Raw genomic sequence first — 22,063 nt, 5'->3', positions numbered from 1 at the left:
CACAGACCTGCCTGTTGTGTTCCTTGGTCTTCATGATGTTATCTGTGCTTTAACACTAGAACTACTGGACTCGTGACACCTATATAGAAATACATGGTGCAAAGTAGTCAAAATGACTATCTCAGTAGTTCTAGTGTTAAACAGAACACTGAGACTATCACAGAGCAGGTGCATTTATACGGAGACTTGATTACACACAGGTGGCTTATATTTATCATCATCAGTCATTTAGAACAACATTGGATCATTCAGAGATCCTCAATGAACTTCTGGAGTGAGTTTGCTGCACTGAAAGTAAAGGGGCCAAATAATATTGCACACCCCAATGTTCAGTTTATTCTTTTTTACAAAAGTTTAAAATAAGCAATATCTTTTGTTCAACTTCACAATTGTGTCCCACTTGTTGATTCTTCACCTTAACATTAAAAGGGGCCGAATACTTTTGCAAGGCAATGTACATCACTACACCCCTTTATACTACACTTCCAATATACCTCACTACACCCCTACAGTTAGGTCCAGAAATATTTGGACAGTGACACAATTTTCACGAGTTGGGCTCTGCATGCCACCACATTGGATTTGAAATGAAACCTCTACAACAGAATTCAAGTGCAGATTGCAACATTTAATTTGAAGGTTTGAACAAAAATATCTGATAGAAATTGTAGGAATTGTACACATTTCTTTGCAAACACTCCACATTTTAGGAGGTCAAAAGTAATTGGACAAATAAACCAAACCCCAAAAAAAAAATTTTATTTTCAATATTTTGTTGCGAATCCTTTGGAGGCAATCACTGCCTTAAGTCTGGAACCCATGGACATCACCAAACGCTGGGTTTCCTCCTTCTTAATGCTTTGCCAGGCCTTTACAGCCGCAGCCTTCAGGTCTTGCTTGTTTGTGGGTCTTTCCGTCTTAAGTCTGGATTTGAGCAAGTGAAATGCATGCTCAATAGGGTTAAGATCTGGTGATTGACTTGGCCATTGCAGAATGTTCCACTTTTTTGCACTCATGAACTCCTGGGTAGCTTTGGCTGTATGCTTGGGGTCATTGTCCATCTGTACTATGAATCGCCGTCCGATCAACTTTGCGGCATTTGGCTGAATCTGGGCTGAAAGTATATCCCGGTACACTTCAGAATTCATCCGGCTACTCTTGTCTGCTGTTATGTCATCAATAAACACAAGTAACCCAGTGCCATTGAAAGCCATGCATGCCCATGCCATCACGTTGTCTCCACCATGTTTTACAGAGGATGTGGTGTGCCTTGGATCATGTGCCGTTCTCTTTCTTCTCCAAACTTTTTTCTTCCCATCATTCTGGTACAGGTTGATCTTGGTCTCATCTGTCCATAGAATACTTTTCCAGAACTGAGCTGGCTTCATGAGGTGTTTTTCAGCAAATGTAACTCTGGCCTGTCTATTTTTGGAATTGATGAATGGTTTGCATCTAGATGTGAACCCTTTATATTTACTTTCATGGAGTCTTCTCTTTACTGTTGACTTAGAGACAGATACATCTACTTCACTGAGAGTGTTCTGGACTTCAGTTGATGTTGTGAACGGGTTCTTCTTCACCAAAGAAAGTATGCGGCGATCATCCACCACTGTTGTCATCCGTGGACGCCCAGGCCTTTTTGAGTTCCCAAGCTCACCAGTCAATTCCTTTTTTCTCAGAATGTACCCGACTGTTGATTTTGCTACTCCAAGCATGTCTGCTATCTCTCTGATGGATTTTTTCAGCCTCAGGATGTTCTGCTTCACCTCAATTGAGAGTTCCTTAGACCGCATGTTGTCTGGTCACAGCAACAGCTTCCAAATGCAAAACCACACACCTGTAATCAACACCAGACCTTTTAACTACTTCATTGATTACAGGTTAACGAGGGAGACGCCTTCAGAGTTAATTGCAGCCCTTAGAGTCCCTTGTCCAATTGCTTTTGGTCCCTTGAAAAAGAGGAGGCTATGCATTACAGAGCTATGATTCCTAAACCCTTTCTCCGATTTGGATGTGAAAACTCTCATATTGCAGCTGGGAGTGTGCACTTTCAGCCCATATTATATATATAATTGTATTTCTGAACATGTTTTTGTAAACAGCTAAAATAACAAAACTTGTGTCACTGTCCAAATATTTCTGAACCTAACTGTATATACTACACTTGCAACATACATCACTACACCCCTATATACTATACTTGCAATATACATCACTACACTCCTATATACACTTGCAAGATACATCACTACTCCCCCAACATTAGTCACCACTCACCTCTCCCTCCTTATTGTCCCCTCCTTAAGCTATTAGTGACCCCTCATGTCTCCGTACGGGTTCCCACCGCTGCTTCTCCTGTACCGGCCCCGTCGCTGCTGCTTTTCTAGGACCCCCGCCGCTGCTGCTCTTCTAGGGGCCCCCACTGATGCTCTTGTAGGGGCCCCCACCACTGCTTCTCCTGTACCGGCTCCCGCCGCTGCTGCTCTTCTAGGGGCTCCCAACGTTGCTCTTGTTGGGGCCCCCGCCGCTGCTTCTCCTGTACCAGCTCCCACCGCTGCTGCTCTTGTAGGGGCCCCCACCACTGCTTTTCCTGTACCAGCTCCCACCGCTGCTGCTCTTGTAGGGGCCCCCACCACTGCTTCTCCTGTAGGCCCCTGCTGCTGCTGTTTCTTCTACGGGTCCTGGCTGCGCTGTGCTTCTGGGAAGTTTTTAAATGACACACATGTGCGCTGAACTGACATCAGGACGCGCGTGTGTCACAGAGAAAGTGCCGGCAGGTAACAAAAGACAGGTTCCTGCATTCCGCTGCCTGCACTGACTGTGTGGAGCTGCAGGATCGCTCCCTGCCCCGCACACTGCTTATGATGAGGGCAATCTGACCAGGGCCCTCCTGGAGCCTGGAGCTCCGGACAACAGGACAGATTGCCCTCATTACTGACCGGCGAACAAGGGCCCCCTGAACCTTCGGGTCGCTGTTCACTGCACCGGCTGAACCGGCTATATGTCTGCAACTGTGTGGACCTACACCAGCAGATGACATGGCTCCCCAAACCATCACTGATTGTGAAAACTTCACACTACACTGTGTGCAGAATTATTAGGCAAGTTGTATTTTAGAGGATTTTTTTATTATTGATCAACAACTATGTTCTCAATCAACCCAAAAGACTCATAAATATCAAAATTTTATATTTTAGGAAGCTGAAGTGGGTTTTTTAGATTTGGCTATCTTAGGAGGATATCTGTTTATGCAGGTAACTATTACTGTGCAGAAATATTAGGCAACTTAATAAAAACCAAATATATTCCCATCTCACTTGTTTATTTTCACCAGGTAAACCAATATAACTGCACACATTTTAGAAATAAACATTTCTGACATGCACAAACAAAACCCCCAAAAAAATTAGTGACCAATATAGCCACCTTTATTTATGATGACACTCAACAGCCTACCATCCATAGATTCTGTCAGTTGCTTGATCTGTTTATGATCAACATTGCGTGCAGCAGCCACCACAGCCTCACAGACACTGTTCCCAGAGGTGTACTGTTTTCCCTCCCTGTAGATCTCACATTTTATGAGGGACCATAGGTTCTCTATGGGGTTCAGATCAGGTGAACAAGGGGGCCATGTCACTATTTTTTCATCTATTTGACCTTTACTGGCCAGCCACGCTGTGGAGTAGTTGGATGCATGTGATGGAGCATTGTCCTGCATGAAAATCATGTTTTTTTTGAACGATACCGACTTCTTCCTGTACCACTGCTTGAAGAAGTTGTCTTCCAGAAACTGACAGGAGGTCTGGGAGTTGAGCTTCACTCCATCCTCAACCCAAAAAGGTCCCACAAGTTCATCTTTGATGATACCAGCCCATACCAGTACCCCACCTCCAGCTTGCTGGTGTCTGAGCCGGAGTGGAGCTCTCTGCCCTTTACTGATCCAGCCTCTGGCCCATCCATCTGGCCCATCAAGAGTCACTCTCATTTCATCAGTCCATAAAACTTTTGAAAAATCAGTCTGAGGCTAGTTTCAGACGTCCGTGTAATCAGGTACCAGTCACACGCATGGTTATGGTCACACGTGTGTCATACGTGTGTCACACGTGTGACATCCCTGTTTGCATACGTGTGACACGTAACAGGCAAAACATGTGTCTCTGCAATGAAAAGATGTTCTATATTTACTGCTCCTAACCCCCGCTCATTATTTTCATTGATTATTCACTGACCTAGGATTTGGAAGCCGGAGCATCGCGTACATCGGGTACAGCCCCGCCGAGGACAGCATCGCCGGAGACATCGCCTGTGACAAGTGAGTATGCAGCAGATTGTGTAGTAACATCCAGGGGGTCATCGGAGTTCCCAATGAACTCTCATGAACCCCTGGAAATCACCGTTGTGACACTCGCTGTCACGCAGTTGTCGCAGGGGTGTCATCCGGAGGTCATCAGAGTTCATTGGGAAATCCGATGACCTCCTGGATGTCCGTGCACACACTGCTGGCAGAATACTCACCTGTCACTAGCGATGCGGTGCTGTCCTCGGTGGTGCTGTCTCCAGCACTGTCACCGCAATGCCCCTGCTCCCAGCTGCTCACTGCAGTGAATAATCAATGAAAATAATGAGCGGGGGTCAGGAGCTGGAGACAGCAGAGCCGGAGACAGCATCGCTGGATACTTGTAAATATAGAACATCTTTTTATTTAAAAACGCGTGTTTTCTCCGGTCCGTGTCCCACTGATGTCACACGGATCACATCAGTGTGCGGTCCGTTTGACACCCGTGCTGCTGGAGAAAAAACGGACACGTCTCCGTGTGAAATAGGGGGATCACGCGGTCCGTGTGAAAACACAGCCATGTCAGTACACAATAGGGTAACATGGGTACGTGTTAAAAACAGATATCACACGTACCTAAAACACGTATGTCTGAAACCAGCCTCAAGATATTTCTTGGCCCAGTCTTGATGTTTTATTTTATGTTTTTTGTTCAGAGGTGGTTGTTTTTCAGCCTTCCTTACTTTGGCCATGTCCCTGAGTATGGCACACTTTGTGCTTTTTGATACTCTGGTAACGTTGCAGCTCTGAAATATGGCCAAACTGGTGGCAAATGGCATCTTGGCAGCTTCACACTTGATTTTCCTCAATTCATGGTCAGTTATTTTGCGCCTTTTTTGCCCAACACGTTTCTTGCGACCCTGTTGGCTATTTGCCATGAAACGCTTGATTGTTCGGTGATCACGCTTCAAAAGTTTGGCAATTTCAAGACTGCTGCATCCCTCGGCAAGACATCTCAGAATTTTGGACTTTTTAGAGCCCGTCAAATCTCTCTTCTGATCCATTTTGCCAAGGGAAAGGAAGTTTCCTAATAATTAAGCACACCTTATATAGGGTGTTGATGTCATTACACCACACCCCTCCTCATTACAGAGATGCACATCACCTGATTTACTTAATTGGTAGTTGGCTCTCAATCCTATACAGCTTGTAGTAGGACAACATATATAAAAAGTATCATGTGATCAAAATACTTATTTGCCTAAAAATTCTGCACACAGTGTAGACCTCAAGCAGCTTGGATTGTGGCCTCTCCACTCTTCCTCCAGACTCTGGGACCGCAATTTCCAAATGAAATGCAAAATTTACTTTCATCTTAAGACAACTCCTTGGACCACTGAGCAACAGTCCTGTTCTTTTTCTCCCTGGCCCAGGTAAGATGCTTCTGGAGTTGTCTATTGGTCATAAGTGGCTTGATACAAGGAATGTGACACTTGTAGCCCATCTCCTGGATACGTCTGTGCTTGGTGGCTCTTGAAGCACTGACTCCAGCAGCCTCCACTCCTTGTGAATCTCCCCCCAATTTTTGAATGGCCTTTTCTTAACAATGCTATCAACGCTGCAGTTATCCCGGTTGCTTGTGCACCTTTTTCTACCACAGTTTTTCCTTCCACTCAACATTCTATTAATATGCTTGGACACAGCACTCTGTGAACAGCCAGTTTCTTTAGCAATGACCTTTTGTGGCTTACCCTCCTTGTGGAGTGTGTCAATAACTGCCTTCTGGACATTTGTCAAGTCAGCAGTCTTTCCCATGATTGTGTAGCTTACTGAACCAGACTAAGGAACCATTTTCAATGCTTAGGAAGCCTTTGCAGGTATTTTGTGGTAATTATTCTAATTTTCTGAGATAATGACTTTTGGGTTCTCATTGGCTGTAAGCCATAATCATTAACAGTAACAGATACACACTTGAATTAGATCCCTCTGTGTGTAATGACTCTATATAATATATAGGAATAGATCACTCTGTGTGTAATGACTTTCTACTGTAATATATAGGAATAGATCACTCTGCTTGTAATGACTATATACTGTAATATACAGGAATAGATCACTCTGCTTATAATGACTATATACTGTGATATATAGGAATAGATCACTCTGTGTGTAATGATTCTATATAATATATGTTTCCCTTTTTGAATTGACTTACTGAAATAAATTAACTCTTTGACTATCTCATTTATTGAGTTGCACTGATATATGGCTATGTGCACACGCTGCGTTTTTTTGACGCTGCGTTTTTGTGCGTTTTTGGCATCTGTGACCTAGTCTCCCGGTACCTACCTGCACGCAACCTCAGATCCTCACAAGATCTCCTTCTCTGCTCCTCCCTTATCTCCTCTTCCCACAATCGCGTACAAGATTTCTCCCGTGCATCCCCCATACTCTGGAACGCTCTACCTCAGCACATCAGACTCTCCCCTACCGTGGAACGCTTCAAGAGGAACCTCAAGACCCACCTCTTCCAACAAGCCTACAACCTACAATAGCCCTCAGTCCAGTAGACCACTGTGCAACCAGCTCTGTCCTCACCTATTGTACCATCACCCATGCCCTGTAGACTGTAAGCCCTCGCGGGCAGGGTCCTCTCTCCTCCTGTACCAGTCTGTTATGTACTGTTAATGATTGTTGTACGTATACCCTTTCACTTGTAAAGCGCCATGGAATAAATGGCGCTATAATAATAAATAATAATAATAATAATAATAAAAAAATGCACCCGTGGCCGCAATTTGGTGCGGTTTTGGCTGCGTCTTGCTGCGTTTTTGATTTCTGCGTTTTTCTGCATTTTTCCAATGCATTGCATGGGGGGGAAAACGCAGAAAAACGCAGGAAAGAACTGACATGACATTTTTTTTTTTTTAAAGCTCAAAAACGCAGCTTAAAAAAATAGTTGTGTGCGGACAGCAAAAATGAAAACTCATAGACTTTGCTGGGGAAGCAAAGTCATGCAGTTTTGAGGCCAAAAACGCACCCGAAAAACACGCAAAAACGCACTGTGTGAACTTACCCGTATACTGTATGTGTTGCACATCTATGCATCTATCTATGCATCTCTCTCTCTAGCTAGCTATACAAAATTATAACAGATCGATTATCGATATACAGAAAATGTATTAATATTTGGATCATTTTAACTTCACAACATCTCAATACAGTATAATCTATAAACACATGAAAGTAACAATAATGTGCCTGCAGTTTTTAGTCCATTGTGAGACAAGTCTAATAGAAATGTTTGTTGCTTTTTTTATTGATAAACACCAGAAAACAATGTAACTGTATTTGTAAACACAAGAAGTCCACAATGTAACTATTTGAGTAGAAGAAACCACAGGAAGAAGACATTCTGTAGATGATGGGAAGTGAATATTTGCACTATTTTAGTAGATTCTGAACTTGTGGGGTGACTTGTACCTTCCAGCACATGGCTGTACCTGCTGAGGGGGGGCTGAGGATGTCACCAGCCAGCTGTCCCCAGGAGCCTCCCCTATGGGGCTGCTCATCAGGAACAGATTCCGAAATTCAGGTCTCGATCTGCACAAAGAAGACAAGTCTGAACGCAACAAGCATTTCCAGAGACTGCTCACTTCCAGGACTATGGGGAGGGGAGCATTAACCCTGTCACCGCCTATGCACATGGTATCTGCAAAAGTCCACTGGTGCCTCTGCTAAAGGTGACTGACAACAGAGGGGCATGGAAATCCTCACAATACTGAGACAAAGCTGATTGCCAGAGGGATGGGCGACACTGTGTGCATTTTCCTACATGGACAGTAAAATAAAGTGTTAAAGCTGTGAGATTGTCTCCCAAGCCCAGCCCTCCTGCTTTCCAATCACTGACATCATACAGAGAGGGGGAGGGAGGGAGAACTGCAAGAGTCACACAGGGGAAGGCAGGCAGGCAGGAGCAGGGACTCACAAAGTGAGAAGTGTCCAAGGAGCTGGCTCTGCACAAGGCACAGGCTGCTCTGTACAGCACTGCAGACTGGGGAGCAGCACTGCAGACTGGGGAGCAGCACTGCAGACTGGGGAGCAGCACTGCAGACTGGGGAGCAGCACTGCAGACTGGGGAGCAGCACTGCAGACTGGGGAGCAGCACTCACTGATGGACCCAAGACCCACAAAAGAGGAACAACACTTCTTTTAGGAGGAGAAAGCTCTTGGGGTGCAGGAAGCTGGGAATATTGCTGTTTATGGTGAACTGTCTCCCTGGGGTGGAGAAGAAGGGGGATGTGTGGATGCAGGCTTCCTTGTCCCACTAGTTAGCCAGGGCTGCTGAGAAGGATCCTGCACATGCGAAGGGAATTGTGCCATTCTGCATTGCTGGTACATGTCCCTGGAAGAGGATCGGAGGGGGGAGAGTGTCTCTAAGTTGCTCCTGCTTTAGATCCGTGGATTTGATGCTTATCCAGTGGATTATGGCTCCAGATCGGAAAGGATCCTGCTGCTGTGGCTGCTTGTGGTGGCCACTGACCATCGGCTTCATCATAGCTTCAGTCTTCCAAGGTGAGACAAACTTTGATATCAGTAGAGGTGATGGATGTCTCCTGGGCTGCGGGGAAATTGGTCATTTATGGGGATGGGTGGATGGAGGTGACACCATTAATCACATATGGACAAAGAGTAAAGAAATGAATGAATGAGAGGTGATAGGAGAGTGTACTGGTGCTGGGGCTGCACAAGGAGGAAAGAGTGTGGGTGGACTCCAGGGATGGGAGTCCTGCAGGTATAGGGCCACCTGGGAGCCCACTGCATAACATGGTCTATAATAACACAGAGCCCCATAGCTAGAGACCAGAAACAGTGGAAAAGTGGGGGATTATCTCTGCTGCAATCTGTCACTCAGTCTGACACGGAGACCAGAGAATAAAAGATTATCATGTGCCATCAGGAGTATAAGACAATGGCTTCATCTTCATATACGTCATTGAATAATAGTCTGCAAGTCACCGAGAAGACTGGCATTTTGGTTCCAGGGCTTGTGATGGAGGTGGCACTGCCATCTCTGGGGACAGAGTCACATTTGGTGATTTATTTCCTGATGTCTATTTGTGTAGGCAACAGGTTGTCAACAATGGAAGCACCATGGACACCTCATCAAGACTGATCTCATCCTGGACATTGTTGTATAATTTGCTTTTGGCAAAGTCAGACCTAAATGTTAATATATGACACCAGAACAATGTAACTTTCCTAGAATATACCTCCACTTAGTGCAGAGAAGTCATGTTTCCACCACTGGAGAACTCCGAGAAGAACTATGGTGTTCTGTGGACTGGAAAATAAAACTGGAGGCAAAATTTAAGCTTTGTGATCTGACCCCTATTGGGGGAGGGAGGGTACAATAGCCATGTATGCCAGCCAATATGGAGAATGAAATGTCCCTCCCCCATCACAATAACATTATAATAAGGGGGTTCATGCTCTTTGACACTGGGGCAGGAGATGGCATTAATTTTGGCTGCATGAGATGGGATTCTGCGGATCCCACAGCTGTCTGAGCCGCATCCTCTCCCAAAACTAGTTCCGCCCTGTAAAGTTTGTGACTATAGACTGGAGGATCTGTGATTTTTTTTTCTTTTTTTTTTTTTTTTAGTTTTCTCCTATTGACTTTAAATTGGCCCAAATCTCAAACCCGGTGAATGGAATCCACATGTTGTTATAAGACGTGACGATGATCTGGATGTAAGACCCCTTGTACGCCATTTACCCTGACTGTAAGGAAATAAGAGGGATCCGGAGAGACCCAGCTGAAGGCAATCATGCAGGAGACAGAGGCTCCTGTCATCATGAGATGTGCAAACTTGACTGGAGGGAGCAATGACAGACCCCAGACATGGCTTCAGTCTGCCATCACTGGGACCTCGGAATGGGAAATTCTGCATTTAATGCACTTCACTCCATTGACTTGTACTTTTTTTTTAACCCAATCATATCCATTTCCTATTCCATGAAATCCATTGGTGTGGATGAGCTGATTACAGATAAGGTTCAATATTTGGATATCAAAAAAAGCCACCCGCAGATCATTATATAGCATTGTCTATTGTCATTTCTCTAAAAATAACAATGCACACAATGTTCTGCATTCACTAGAGAGACTGATGAGCCACATGGAAGCCCGCACATAGCAGAGATAGGCTGCACCATCTTCACTGGCTTTTCTGTATAATGCAAAGAACTTTACTGCTAATAGAAGTCCAATGTTCCCCGGTATCAGGACATGTTCTGTCCAGGCAGGCCGTGTGGGTCTACACCGCAAATGACACGGGGAATTAAAGCTGAGGTTTCCACAAGGCTTTTTTTTCCTAGAAATGAATAAATACAAGTCAAGTGACATTGACTCAGGCCGTAAAGTGCCATAATACCATAATCTGTCTATTAAAAGTGGTAGTCATGCACAGTCCTCCATCACACCATTCACTGGATCATAGATGAGAGTGGCTGAATCATGAGCCCCTCCGTGATGACCAGTCCTCTGGAATGACGGACACATTGGGAGCAGAGTTTGCTGGCTAACTTGTAAAACAAGAAAAAATGTATATTCTGGTAAGAAAAGGGTTAATGATATATTCAGATGGCTCCGGTCATTAGCATAAATCCTGTTAATGAAATCTTCACTGATTAGCAGAGTATATTGGCCAGTGATCCAATGCCCGGGTGCTCATTAGCCTCCACAGGTGGTCGCCTACAGTAGCAATCATGCAATTATGACATGGCCGGGGCATTATTAGAGGGCACAGCGGGGCAGAAAGGTCAGCGAGGCTTTATACAGAGGGTCACTGATGACCAGAGGGACCGCTAGGAGACATGATGTATAAACACACTACATCTGTATATGTATGACTGTGATCATATGAGAAGCTGTACAGAGGTAGCAGAGCTGTGTAACTAAAAAAAGGATGTATACCCCCCCAAGACTTTACAGCTTATATATAATGAGTTTTGCCAGATTGCAAACTTAGCTCCCCTCAGTATGATATTGCGTTGTGTGCAGAGCCAAAATCCTATTTGGTGCATTCAGACATGTGTGTGTATATATATATATATATATATATATATATATATATATATATATATATATATATATATAAGCTCCGCATAATCATATAAAATGTATGGGGGGCTTTCACAAGGCCCCGTGTGTTACCAGGATGATTGGGGCCAGGATGCGCCGCCACCTCTGCAGTTGCCATGACAGACTCCCCCAATCAGTGATGGTTGGTAAACTCCCTCGTTTTATTCCCTTGACAAGCTGAACAGCACATCTCTGTCTTCCCTGGCAGAAGACACTGAGGCTCTGTATCTCTACTGCAGGTCTCTGCTGCGACCCAGTGTCTGGAAACATAAGAGGAGCGTACAGTACGAGCCCAGGAGGCTTGTGTGGTTAGTGGGCGAGGGTGGAGGATGGAGTGCCGGCTCACGTGGACCTCGTCCCTGGTGGGTCTATATATTAGGCTCCAGGTGATCAGGATGGTGCTGACCACATTAGTAGTTGTGCATCAATGTCCCTGCTCTTCTCATCCTTTTCTGGTAGTGATGAGACCAGATGTGCAGTGTTAGTTAATAGGGTTTACTTTTAGGATATTTCATATATGTCGGTTGGGTGGTGATGGCCGTACCGCTGTGATCGAAGGATGAGCAGATTCACTCCAGTGTGCATCATTGGATTATACTCTGAGGTCCAGTGGCGCAAATTGAATCTTGGAAATCCCATTGAAAATCACTAACATGGCCCCCAACAATCACAGATTTTTAATAGTAATAGTGTTTTAGTTGGAGCCCTCCTCGTCTCCAGGCCCTGGAGCTTTTCAATCCCCTGCTGAGGTCTCTCCAGGCCCCAAAACATAATAAACAGCAAATACCAGGAACAGAATATAGTCCTCCTCAGGCCACGCAGACCCGGAGCAGCCATCTTCTTCTTTGGTCTGGTGTGGTCTCTTACCCAGAGCCCGGTATGTTTGGTGCTACCTATGCCCTGTGACTTCATAACCCCATGATCACACGTCATGATGTCACTTCTTCGTGACACACGTCTTGGACAGACTGACGTTGTGTTGCTGAGTCAATGCCTGATGACCTAAGGAGGCAACACCAGACCGAAGAAGACAACTAGACTGGAGCTGGGCGCCATGACAGTGAGGGACACATGAGTACAAAATCTATCTTTTTTTAAGCCACTCTTGGCCCTCTATAATTCAGCAAAATAGGCGACCACTCGGTAAAGTGAGTCACAAAAAATCAGATCAAGACAAATACAATTTTTCTTTTTCATTCAAGACAAATTCAATAAGCCTTCAACCAATTTACAAATTCCCACCAAGGCCCCTGCCACAGACAAAAATAAGTCAAACACTTGAAGGCTTTTTTTTCTTTGTAACCACATAGCCGGTCCATTTCTCAATGTCTGACCATGTGGCCTCCAAAATAAGCTGAATGCGGCCATCTAAACCAAGGCGGCACAACGCTCCCGCTGCTACATGGCTCTAACAATCGATGGGATCACAGTGGTCTGAACCCAACAGGGTCCCGGGTTCACATCTCGCCAAAGACAACATCTGTAAGGAGTTTGTATGTTCTCCCGGTGTTTCTGTGGGTTTACTCCAGGTTCTCCGGTTTCCACACTCCAAAGACATACTGGCAGGGAATCTAGATTGTGAGCCTCAATGGGGACAGTGGTGATCACATCTGGAATTAATAGCGCTATATAAATGAGTGAAATAAATGTTCGATGTGTTATATGTACAGTCCCTTTAACACAAGCGGTTTTTCCGATGTGAGCTGAGGCTTCACACATTGTCTAGCTTCATTGATGCTTATGGTAAATACTGCTGGTAAGCCTCTATGCGGAGTTCTTATATGTGAAGCAGCTCGGGGACCTTTCCTAGAAGTTTTTCACAGCAGTGACCCCTATTCAGCATGGAGGACGCCTCCCTGGTCATCATGAACCGAAAAATGTTTTCTAATTGGGCATCAGATGCAATTCTTAGATACAGTTCAGCGTTATTGTAATTAGATGCATGCGGACAAGAAGTCGTGAGCTCATGCACTAAACTCTATTGATTCCATCAGCGCAGTGGTTCCAGGCACATCAGCAATGTACTGTGAATGGTTCCTGCAACCTCTAGACAAATACATCAGGTCAAGCAATTACTTCGCACATCACTAATTTAGACTGACAGGCAAAGTACAGCGGGCGGTGTATGGAGCGCAGAGACGGTGGGGGGTGTACTGCACTGGAGATACACACTGCACCTCTGCTGTATGCCGTACTGTGTGCAGGTGTGAGGACAGGCACACAACAATAGCGCAGAAGGTGACACCAATACAAACCATGACACAAATGCCTGGATTAGACAGATGGAGGCTGAGATGCTGGGCGTCCATGCTGCGGATTAGTGAGGACGCAGAGCCGTAATGTACACACTACGCACAGTCATTACTATGTCAATGTAGCAGAGCTTGTGACAATAGGGATAGCGATGCTATATGAACACCGCATGCACCAAACAGTTAAAGGACTTGCCTACCTAATGGCAACAATATTTTTTTTTTTTTTATGTATCTGCATGTACTTGTGGCTAAAAATCATTGTTGCAATTGGATTTTAATAAAAATGTTGCACCATTTGGTTTTTATAGGGTTTTTGTTTCCTGCTGTTTCAACTTTGATGTGGTCTGTGGACATAAATCAACTGAGAGGCTCACAAAAATGGAAGTCGAGATGAGTGAAGTTTGGGGTTCATACCGAATGCAGACTTTACAAAAAAAAATCAGTGTTCAAGTTCAGAGTTGGGGGGTTTTATGTATGAACACCACTGACGCGATCGAGCATCACTGTGCTCGGGTACACTCAGTGCTCAGCCCCGTGCGAGCCATTTGTAGTGTGTGATCGGCTCACACTGGGGGTAACAACAGCGTGATTGGATGTAGTGTTCACCAAACAAAAAAATCCTGCCCACCCTCCCCGGAAGGCTGGCTGTATGTGGGCAGAGAACTGCCCAATCAGTGACTTCCAATGGGGTCAAGTCCGGATGCAAAACAGAACTTTATCTAAAGTCAAGCTGAACCTGCCGAACCGAACTTCCACAGGTCCACTCACCTCTAGTTAGAAGCTCTGCTATTGGACCATCAGAACAAGCTCACTAATGCATTCTCATGTAGACCATTCTGCCTTCAGCATTATAGAGGTGGTTCACTAGTTAGTTTTCATAGTCACGTCGATATAATGTTGAGAATGAATGAATGTTGAGAATGGGCGGCACGGTGGCTCAGTGGTTAGCACTGCAGTCTTGCAGCACTGGGGTCCTAGGTTCAAATCCCATCAAGGACACCATCTGCAAGGAGTTTGTATGTTCTCCCCGTGTTTGCGTGGGTTTCCTCCGGGTTCTCCAGTTTCCTCCCACACTCCAAAGACATACAGATGGAGACTTTAGATTGTGAGCCCCAATGGGGACAGAGTTCCTGATGTATGTAAAGCGCTGCGGAATATGTTAGCGCTATATAAAAATAAAGATTTGATTTTTTGATTTGATTTGAGAATGCCAACAGTGCCTGTGAGCAACGCTTTTGTGCTCCACTCATCTTTTTCATGTGACTTCCCCGGGGCTCCGTAACGTCTGGTATCTGGTGATGTCACGTCAACTTCCTGTTGACCTGACATCACTGCAGTCGACCCCAGTGTTCCTGAGTCACTGGCTGTGGGCGACGTTTCACCGCTCGTCACAGCCCAGCATCGCTCCTGCTTGCAGCACTCTGCAGTGAAGGAGCCGGGATATGCTGGGCTGTGATGAGTGGTGAAACATCGACTGGGGCCACCGCAGTGATGTCGGGTCAACTAGAAGTTGCAGTGACCTCACCGGATCCCAGAGGTCACGGAATCCCGGGGATCACACACAAGAAGGGGATGAGCGGACCGCAATAGAGCTACTCAGAGGCAGAATTGCCAACACAAGACATAATATTTATGTGCCTATGAATACTAGCTAGTGAACCACCTCTTTAACTAGCGCAACATAGAGGATATAGAAGGCAAACTGTGCAAAATGTTTAACAATACTAAATTACAAAAATGATTTTTAGCTAGAAATACATTCATTTAATGAAGAAAACCAAATGGTCCACTAAGATGAAGACCCCCCCCCCCCCCCCCCTTAAATGGCTAATTCAGTTCTGCTACATACGAATGTACAGAGAAGAGTCCACATGAGACTGTCTGTTCTGTCTCTGTTCTGATAGAAGTATATCTTAATTGTGACTATAATCCGTGTTTATTATCTGGTGCGGCAATTATAGGCGCAGAACAAGTCTATGTCCATGGCACGGTGCCAGGGAGCAGACCTGGGGAAACTCTGGAGTTTATTTAATCAATGGCGGTTCTCCTGTATATTTGGGTATTAGGTATCTTTTTTTATAAGCAAGTTTAGCAGTAAAATATTCTAGAAACAGAATAGCCTCTTAGATTTTCAATACCCGTCTAACAATGATTCTGCTTGTATCAGCATTCGCTCATGTGCAGCGTGCAATTGAATTTCTCATGTAGTTGAATTATCTGAAAGCCTGACATTCCGAAAATATGACCTAAACCGGAACAGAAAAGACAGAAAGAAATGCTTCTATGGCTGACATATATGTATCATCATCCACCACACGGCCGTGCTGATTCTCTCCATTGTTGGCGCTGTAGAGCGGTTAAACATTAGTTGGCGGTTTCTCCGTGGATCAGTCGTCGGGTGCTCTACAGTCAATTAACTTTTAGGGAACAAATATTATTGTCTAATGTGAACAACCTATAGAGTTATCATATTCACACATTCACCTGTAACATGAAGAGACTGCAGGGGAACAGTGAGAAGACGGCGTTTTTTGGCTCTGTGTGAGCACAGCCTTAATGAGAAGAAGAAATTTACATAATAGAACATTTATCATGTAAGTGCTCCGAATAAGAACAGAGAATTTACAGCAGTGTTTATTCTTGGCGGATAGGCAGTGGATAGATGTAATAATGTCGGATGGACCTGTGACTCTTAGGCTGCTTTCACACATCCGTTTTTCACCATCATGCACAATCCGGCAAATTGCAGATAAAATGGATCCAACGTCGGATCCGTTTTATTCCCCATTGACTTGTATTACTGCTGGATTGTGCCAGATGGCCTTGCGTTGCATTCATCGTCCAGCGAAATTTCTTCGGCTGCCGGAATGGACGCAGGATGCAACGTTTTTTGTCTCCGGCGCCGTCTGGTATGTTGTATAATGGAAGCCTATGGGCGCCGGATCCGCCGTCATCCAGCATATGACGGAATCCAACAACGAATCCAGATTTTTTAACTGTGCATGCTTGTAACTACTCGGTACTCGCACGAGTATCGCTGTACTCGGGCTGCTCGGCGGGGACCGAGTAATCTCGCGATACTCGTGCTGTACTCGTGGTCTTCATCCCTGCATGTTGGCGCTCTTTTGAGAGCCAGCCCTCATGCAGGGATTGGCTGGCAGACCACTGCAATGCCACAGCCCTGTTAGTTGTGGAATTGCAGTGATTGGCCGGCCTGCACAGCGTGACCGAGCCTTTATACCGGCCGGCGCGCTGTGCTCTGCTCACAGCTATCCAGACAGTGAGTGCAGGGAGAGTGTCGCTGATTCCGTGAAAGCTTTGCGGCCCTTTATAGCTTTTTCAGTTGCAGGGCTGCAAACAGTGTGACCAAAAGTCCTTCTCAGGACTATTCTAGTTGTATACAGGCAGGCAGGGTATAGCCAGGTCGGAGTACAGTAGCAGAGTCCTTCTCAGGACTATTGTTGCTATATACAGGCAGGGTATAGCCAGGTCTGAATACAGGCTAGTGACCAGAAGAGTCCTTGTCAGGACTATTGTACCAGTATACAGGCAGGCAGGGTATATATAGCCATTCCTAGTGGTGACCGTATACCAGCCTTCATCATATCTGGGGCTGGTGTACACAGTCCAGATAGTGTCTGATTTGTCTGTAATTGTCGCTCCCCAAAAAAACCTGTTAGGTTCTTATTGCGTCCGTGCTTGGTTTTTAAAACCGCACGTGTGTGCCTGTCGGTGGCAGCGTACAGGTGCACTTGTGTGCAATTTCCACAAACTTTGATATAACGCACAAGTAGTGAATATACACGTCAGCACAGCATTGCAAAATGCGCAAGGGCATTGGCAAGGAACAAGTAAGTGGACGTGATGGTGGTGCAGGCAGAGGCCGAGGTCGTGGGCAAGCTCTAATTTCGCCACAACAAAGGGCCACATCTAGTCGCTCGCACGTCCTGTCCCAAATTCTTGGGGACCGCAGCAGTACACCGCTCTTGAACCAAGACCAGTGTCAACAGGTTGTTAGTTGGATAGCAGATAATGCTTCCAGTCAGATTGGCACCACCACAAACACTCTGTCTTCCACACGGTCAAGTGTCAGTAGCCGTGATACTGCACCGCACATTTCTGAACCTGATCCTCCTTCCTACCACCAGGCTGAGTACACGTCCTCCTCGGACATTAATGATCCCACACTTGGACACTCGGAAGAGCTGTTCACGTTTCCATTCACACATTCTGGCCTCTCGCCAGCTCATATTGAAGTGGGTCATGAGGAGATCGTCTGTACAGATGGCCAAATATTTGAGCAGCCACGTTCTCACGAAGTTGGCAACGTGTCTCAACAAGTGGTGGACGATGATGAGACACAATTGTCAGGAAGTCAGGAGGAGGAGCAGGGTGCGGAAGAGGAAGACGACGTGGTGGATGATCCAGTAACTGACCCAACCTGGCAGGAGGATATGCAGAGCGAGGACAGCAGTGCACAGGGGGAGGGAGGCGTAGCATCACAACAGGCAGTAAGAAGCAGGGTGGTGGCCCCAGGCAGAAGTCAGGCAACCGTTCCCCGGAACAACACGACGACACAAGGTGCCTGTACAAATGTTAGGTCTTCCCGAGTCTGGGAGTTTTTTAAGTTGGATCCAGATGATTCAAAAAAGGCCATTTGCAACACCTGCCGTGCCAGCATCAGCAGGGGTACCAAAACTAGCAGCCTGACCACCACCAGCATGATCAGGCACATGTCAGCCAAGCACCCGACTTTGTGGGAAGTACAACAGAGTCGAGGAGCAGTGCTTGCTGATGTCACTGCTACGTCTTCGCTGGTTGTGCATGCGAGCCAATCCCCTGTCCATGCTGCCTGCGAACAAGCCTCCTCCACTCCTGCACCTGCAGTTGCCTACGCAGAAAGAACACCATCATCAAGCACGTCCTTGTCCCAGCGCAGCGTTCAGTTATCCATTCCGCAAACCTTTGAACGCAGGCGCAAATACACTGCCAACACCCCACATGCCACAGTTCTAAATGCTAACATTTCGCGACTGCTTGCGCTGGAAATGTTGCCTTTTAGGCTGGTGGAGACAGAAGCATTCCGTGACCTGATGGCGGCAGCTGTCCCACGTTACTCGGTCCCCAGCCGCCACTATTTCTCCCGGTGTGCCGTCCCCGCGTTGCATAACCACGTGTCACAAAACATCACACGTGCCCTGAACAACGCTGTTTCACCCAAGGTCCACCTAACCACAGACACGTGGACAAGTGCTTGTGGGCAAGGCCGCTACATCTCGTTGACGGCACACTGGGTTAATATTGTGGAAGCTGGGACCCAGTCTGAGCGAGGGACGGAACATGTCCTTCCCACACCAAGGTTTGCAGGCCCTACCTCAGTCAGTGTTTCACCCACACTCTACAGCTCCGGAATGTCATGCTCTTCAGCCTCCTACTCCTGCGCATCCTCATCCACTGTACCCTCCACACCAGTCCCAAGCTGGAAGCACTGCAGCACTGCCTCGGCGAAGCGGCAACAGGCTGTGCTGAAGCTAATCTGCATAGGTGACAAACCCCACAATGCAGAAGAGCTGTGGACAGCTCTGAAACAGCAGGCAGATCACTGGCTCACACCTCTGAACCTAAAGCCAGGAAAGGTCGTGTGTGACAATGGCCGGAACCTGGTGGCGGCTTTGAGGCGAGGCCAGCTGACACATGTTCCATGCGTGGCCCATGTGCTCAACCTCGTGGTTCAGCGGTTTCTAAAGTCATACCCAGAGCTGTCTGATCTGCTGGTAAAAGTTCGCCGCCTGTCTGCACATTTTCGAAAGTCACCTACTGCTTCAGCCGGCCTTGCCGGCTTTCAGCGCAGTTTGCATCTTCCGGCTCACAGACTGGTGTGTGATGTCCCCACGCGTTGGAATTCAACTCTGCACATGTTGGTCAGGATATGTGAGCAGAAGAGGGCAGTTGTTGAGTACCTGCATCACCTAAGCCGTCGGGAAATGGGTCAAACTCCACACATAACACCTGAGGAGTGGAGATGGATGTCAGACCTATGTACCATCCTCCAAAACTTTGAGGACTCCACCAAGATGGTGAGTGGTGATGACGCCATTATTAGCGTCACCATACCGCTACTCTGCTTTCTAAAACGGTCTCTGCTGAAAAACAAACATGATGCATTGCACGCGGAGCGCGATGAGTTGCAGCAAGAAACAGTAGTGGGTGTGGGTGATGATAACACACAGCCCAGCCTCGTCTCATCACAACGTGCAGTGGATGACTATGACGAGGAGGAGGATGAAGACATGGAGCAACTCTCCGGCCAAATTGAGGATATGACATGCACACCAGTCATATCCTCGGTTCAGCGTGGCTGGCCAGAGGACAGGGTAGATGAGGAGGAGGAGGAGGAGGACAGCATGTTCAGTCATCTTGTTGGTCAGGCTACTGAAGTCCTGGCTGTTAAGAGTCTGGCGCACATGGCTGACTTTATGGTAAACTGCCTGTCTCGTGACCCTCGCGTTAAGAACATCTTGGCCGACAATCATTACTGGTTGGTAACACTGTTAGACCCACGCTACAAGGAGAACTTTTTGTCTCTTATTCCCGTGGAGGAGAGGTCAACCAAAATGCAGCAGTTCCGGAAGGCCATAGTCACGGAAGTAGGCAAAGCATTCCCCTCACAAAACGCTAGCGGCATAGGTCAGGAATCAGTGGACAACCGAGGCGTACAGCCGAGAGAGGCACAAGTCCAATCCGCCAGAGGTAGGGGAACAGTCTTTAAGATGTGGGACAGTTTTCTCGGCCCCTCACGTACCACAGCCCCTGAGGTGCGGGGTAGTGCCACAAGAAATCCTAAGTTTGCCCAGATGCTGAAGGAGTACCTTGCAGATCGAACAACTGTACTCCGACATTCCTCTGTGCCTTACAATTATTGGGTATCCAAGCTGGACACGTGGCATGAATTGGCTCTCTACGCCTTGGAAGTCCTGGCCTGCCCTGCCGCTAGCGTTTTGTCAGAGCGTGTTTTTAGTGCCGCAGGTGGAATCATTACAGATAAACGCACCCGCCTGTCAACTGAAAATGCTGACAGGCTGACTCTGATCAAGATGAACAAGGGTTGGATTGGGCCAGACTTCACCACACCACCAGCAAATGAGAGCGGAATTTAAAGTTTGCCATGTACCTCCACTCACCCATGGGTACACACTTCTGGACTTTGGATAATCACTGGACTGCTCCTCCTTCTCCTCATGCGCCACCATGATGACCGTTACAAATTGCAATACTTAGGCCTTTGTTTCAGGTATACCCCCAGTGGTAAATTTTTTCGCCCATTCTTTGCAGAATGGAGATTACAACGACAGGAGACCCGCTCCTTTGCAATGGGAACAATGTTTTGAGGCCCTCATGCACGTCTCTACCCAGGGACAACGTGGACCCTCCAAATTTTTGGCTGCCCTGCCTAAGGGCTATACTATAATACACCCACTTCCTGACAATGGACACTTAATGTTTTGAGGCCCTCATGCACGTCTCTACCCAGGGACAACGTGGACCCTCCAAATTTTTGGCTGCCCTGCCTAAGGGCTATACTATAATACACCCACTTCCTGACAATGGACACTTAATGTTTTGAGGCCCTCATGCACGTCTCTACCCAGGGACAACGTGGAGCCTCCCAATTTTTGGCTGCCCTGCCTAAGGGCTATACTACAATAGACCCACTTCCTTACAATGGGCACTTCAGGTTTACAGGCCCTCATGCACGTCTCTACCCAGGAACAACGTGGAGCCTCCCAATTTTTGGCTGCCCTGCCTAAGGGCTATACTATAATACACCCACTTCCTGACAATGGACACTTAATGTTTTGAGGCCCTCATGCACGTCTCTATCCAGGGACAACGTGGAGCCTCCCAATTTTTGGCTGCCCTGCCTAAGGGCTATACTATAATACACCCACTTCCTTACAATGGACACTTAATGTTTTGAGGCCCTCATGCACGTCTCTATCCAGGGACAACGTGGAGCCTCCCAATTTTTGGCTGCCCTGCCTAAGGGCTATACTATAATACACCCACTTCCTGACAATGGACACTTCAGGTTTACAGGCCATCATGCACGTCTCTATCCAGGGACAATGTGGAGCCTCCCAATTTTTGGCTGCCCTGCCTAAGGGCTATACTACCATAGACCCACTTCCTTACAATGGGCACTTCAGGTTTACAGGCCCTCATGCACGTCTGTATGCAGGGGCATTGGTGAACCTCACAATTTTGGACTGCCCTGGCAAAGGAAAATACTACAAAGACTCACTTCCTCAAAATGGGCACATTAGACTCAAGAGGCCTTCATGTACGTCTCTTCTCAGGGACATCGGAGTGCCACACAATGTT

At 46.7% G+C, this 22,063-nt stretch overlaps 1 protein-coding gene across 4 annotated transcripts in view; it reads left to right on the top strand.

Annotated features, from left to right (window-relative positions):
- Nucleotides 1-8,209: 8,209 nt before the first annotated feature.
- The window catches only part of NECTIN1 (nectin cell adhesion molecule 1), a 437,281-nt gene continuing 423,427 nt past the window's right edge, over nucleotides 8,210-22,063 (top strand). For all 4 annotated transcript variants that reach the window (XM_075329184.1, XM_075329186.1, XM_075329187.1 and 1 more), the window contains exon 1: nucleotides 8,210-8,854. In XM_075329184.1, coding sequence (XP_075185299.1) covers nucleotides 8,749-8,854 — 106 coding nt within the window. In that variant the 5' untranslated portion in view covers nucleotides 8,210-8,748. The remainder of the gene's footprint in view (nucleotides 8,855-22,063) is intronic.

This window comes from Anomaloglossus baeobatrachus, chromosome 11 (genome assembly GCF_048569485.1).
Source record: "Anomaloglossus baeobatrachus isolate aAnoBae1 chromosome 11, aAnoBae1.hap1, whole genome shotgun sequence".
Classification (NCBI taxonomy): Eukaryota; Metazoa; Chordata; class Amphibia; order Anura; family Aromobatidae; genus Anomaloglossus; species Anomaloglossus baeobatrachus.
Note: the sequence above shows the minus strand (reverse complement) of the source record. Positions and strands in the feature narration are given on the sequence as shown.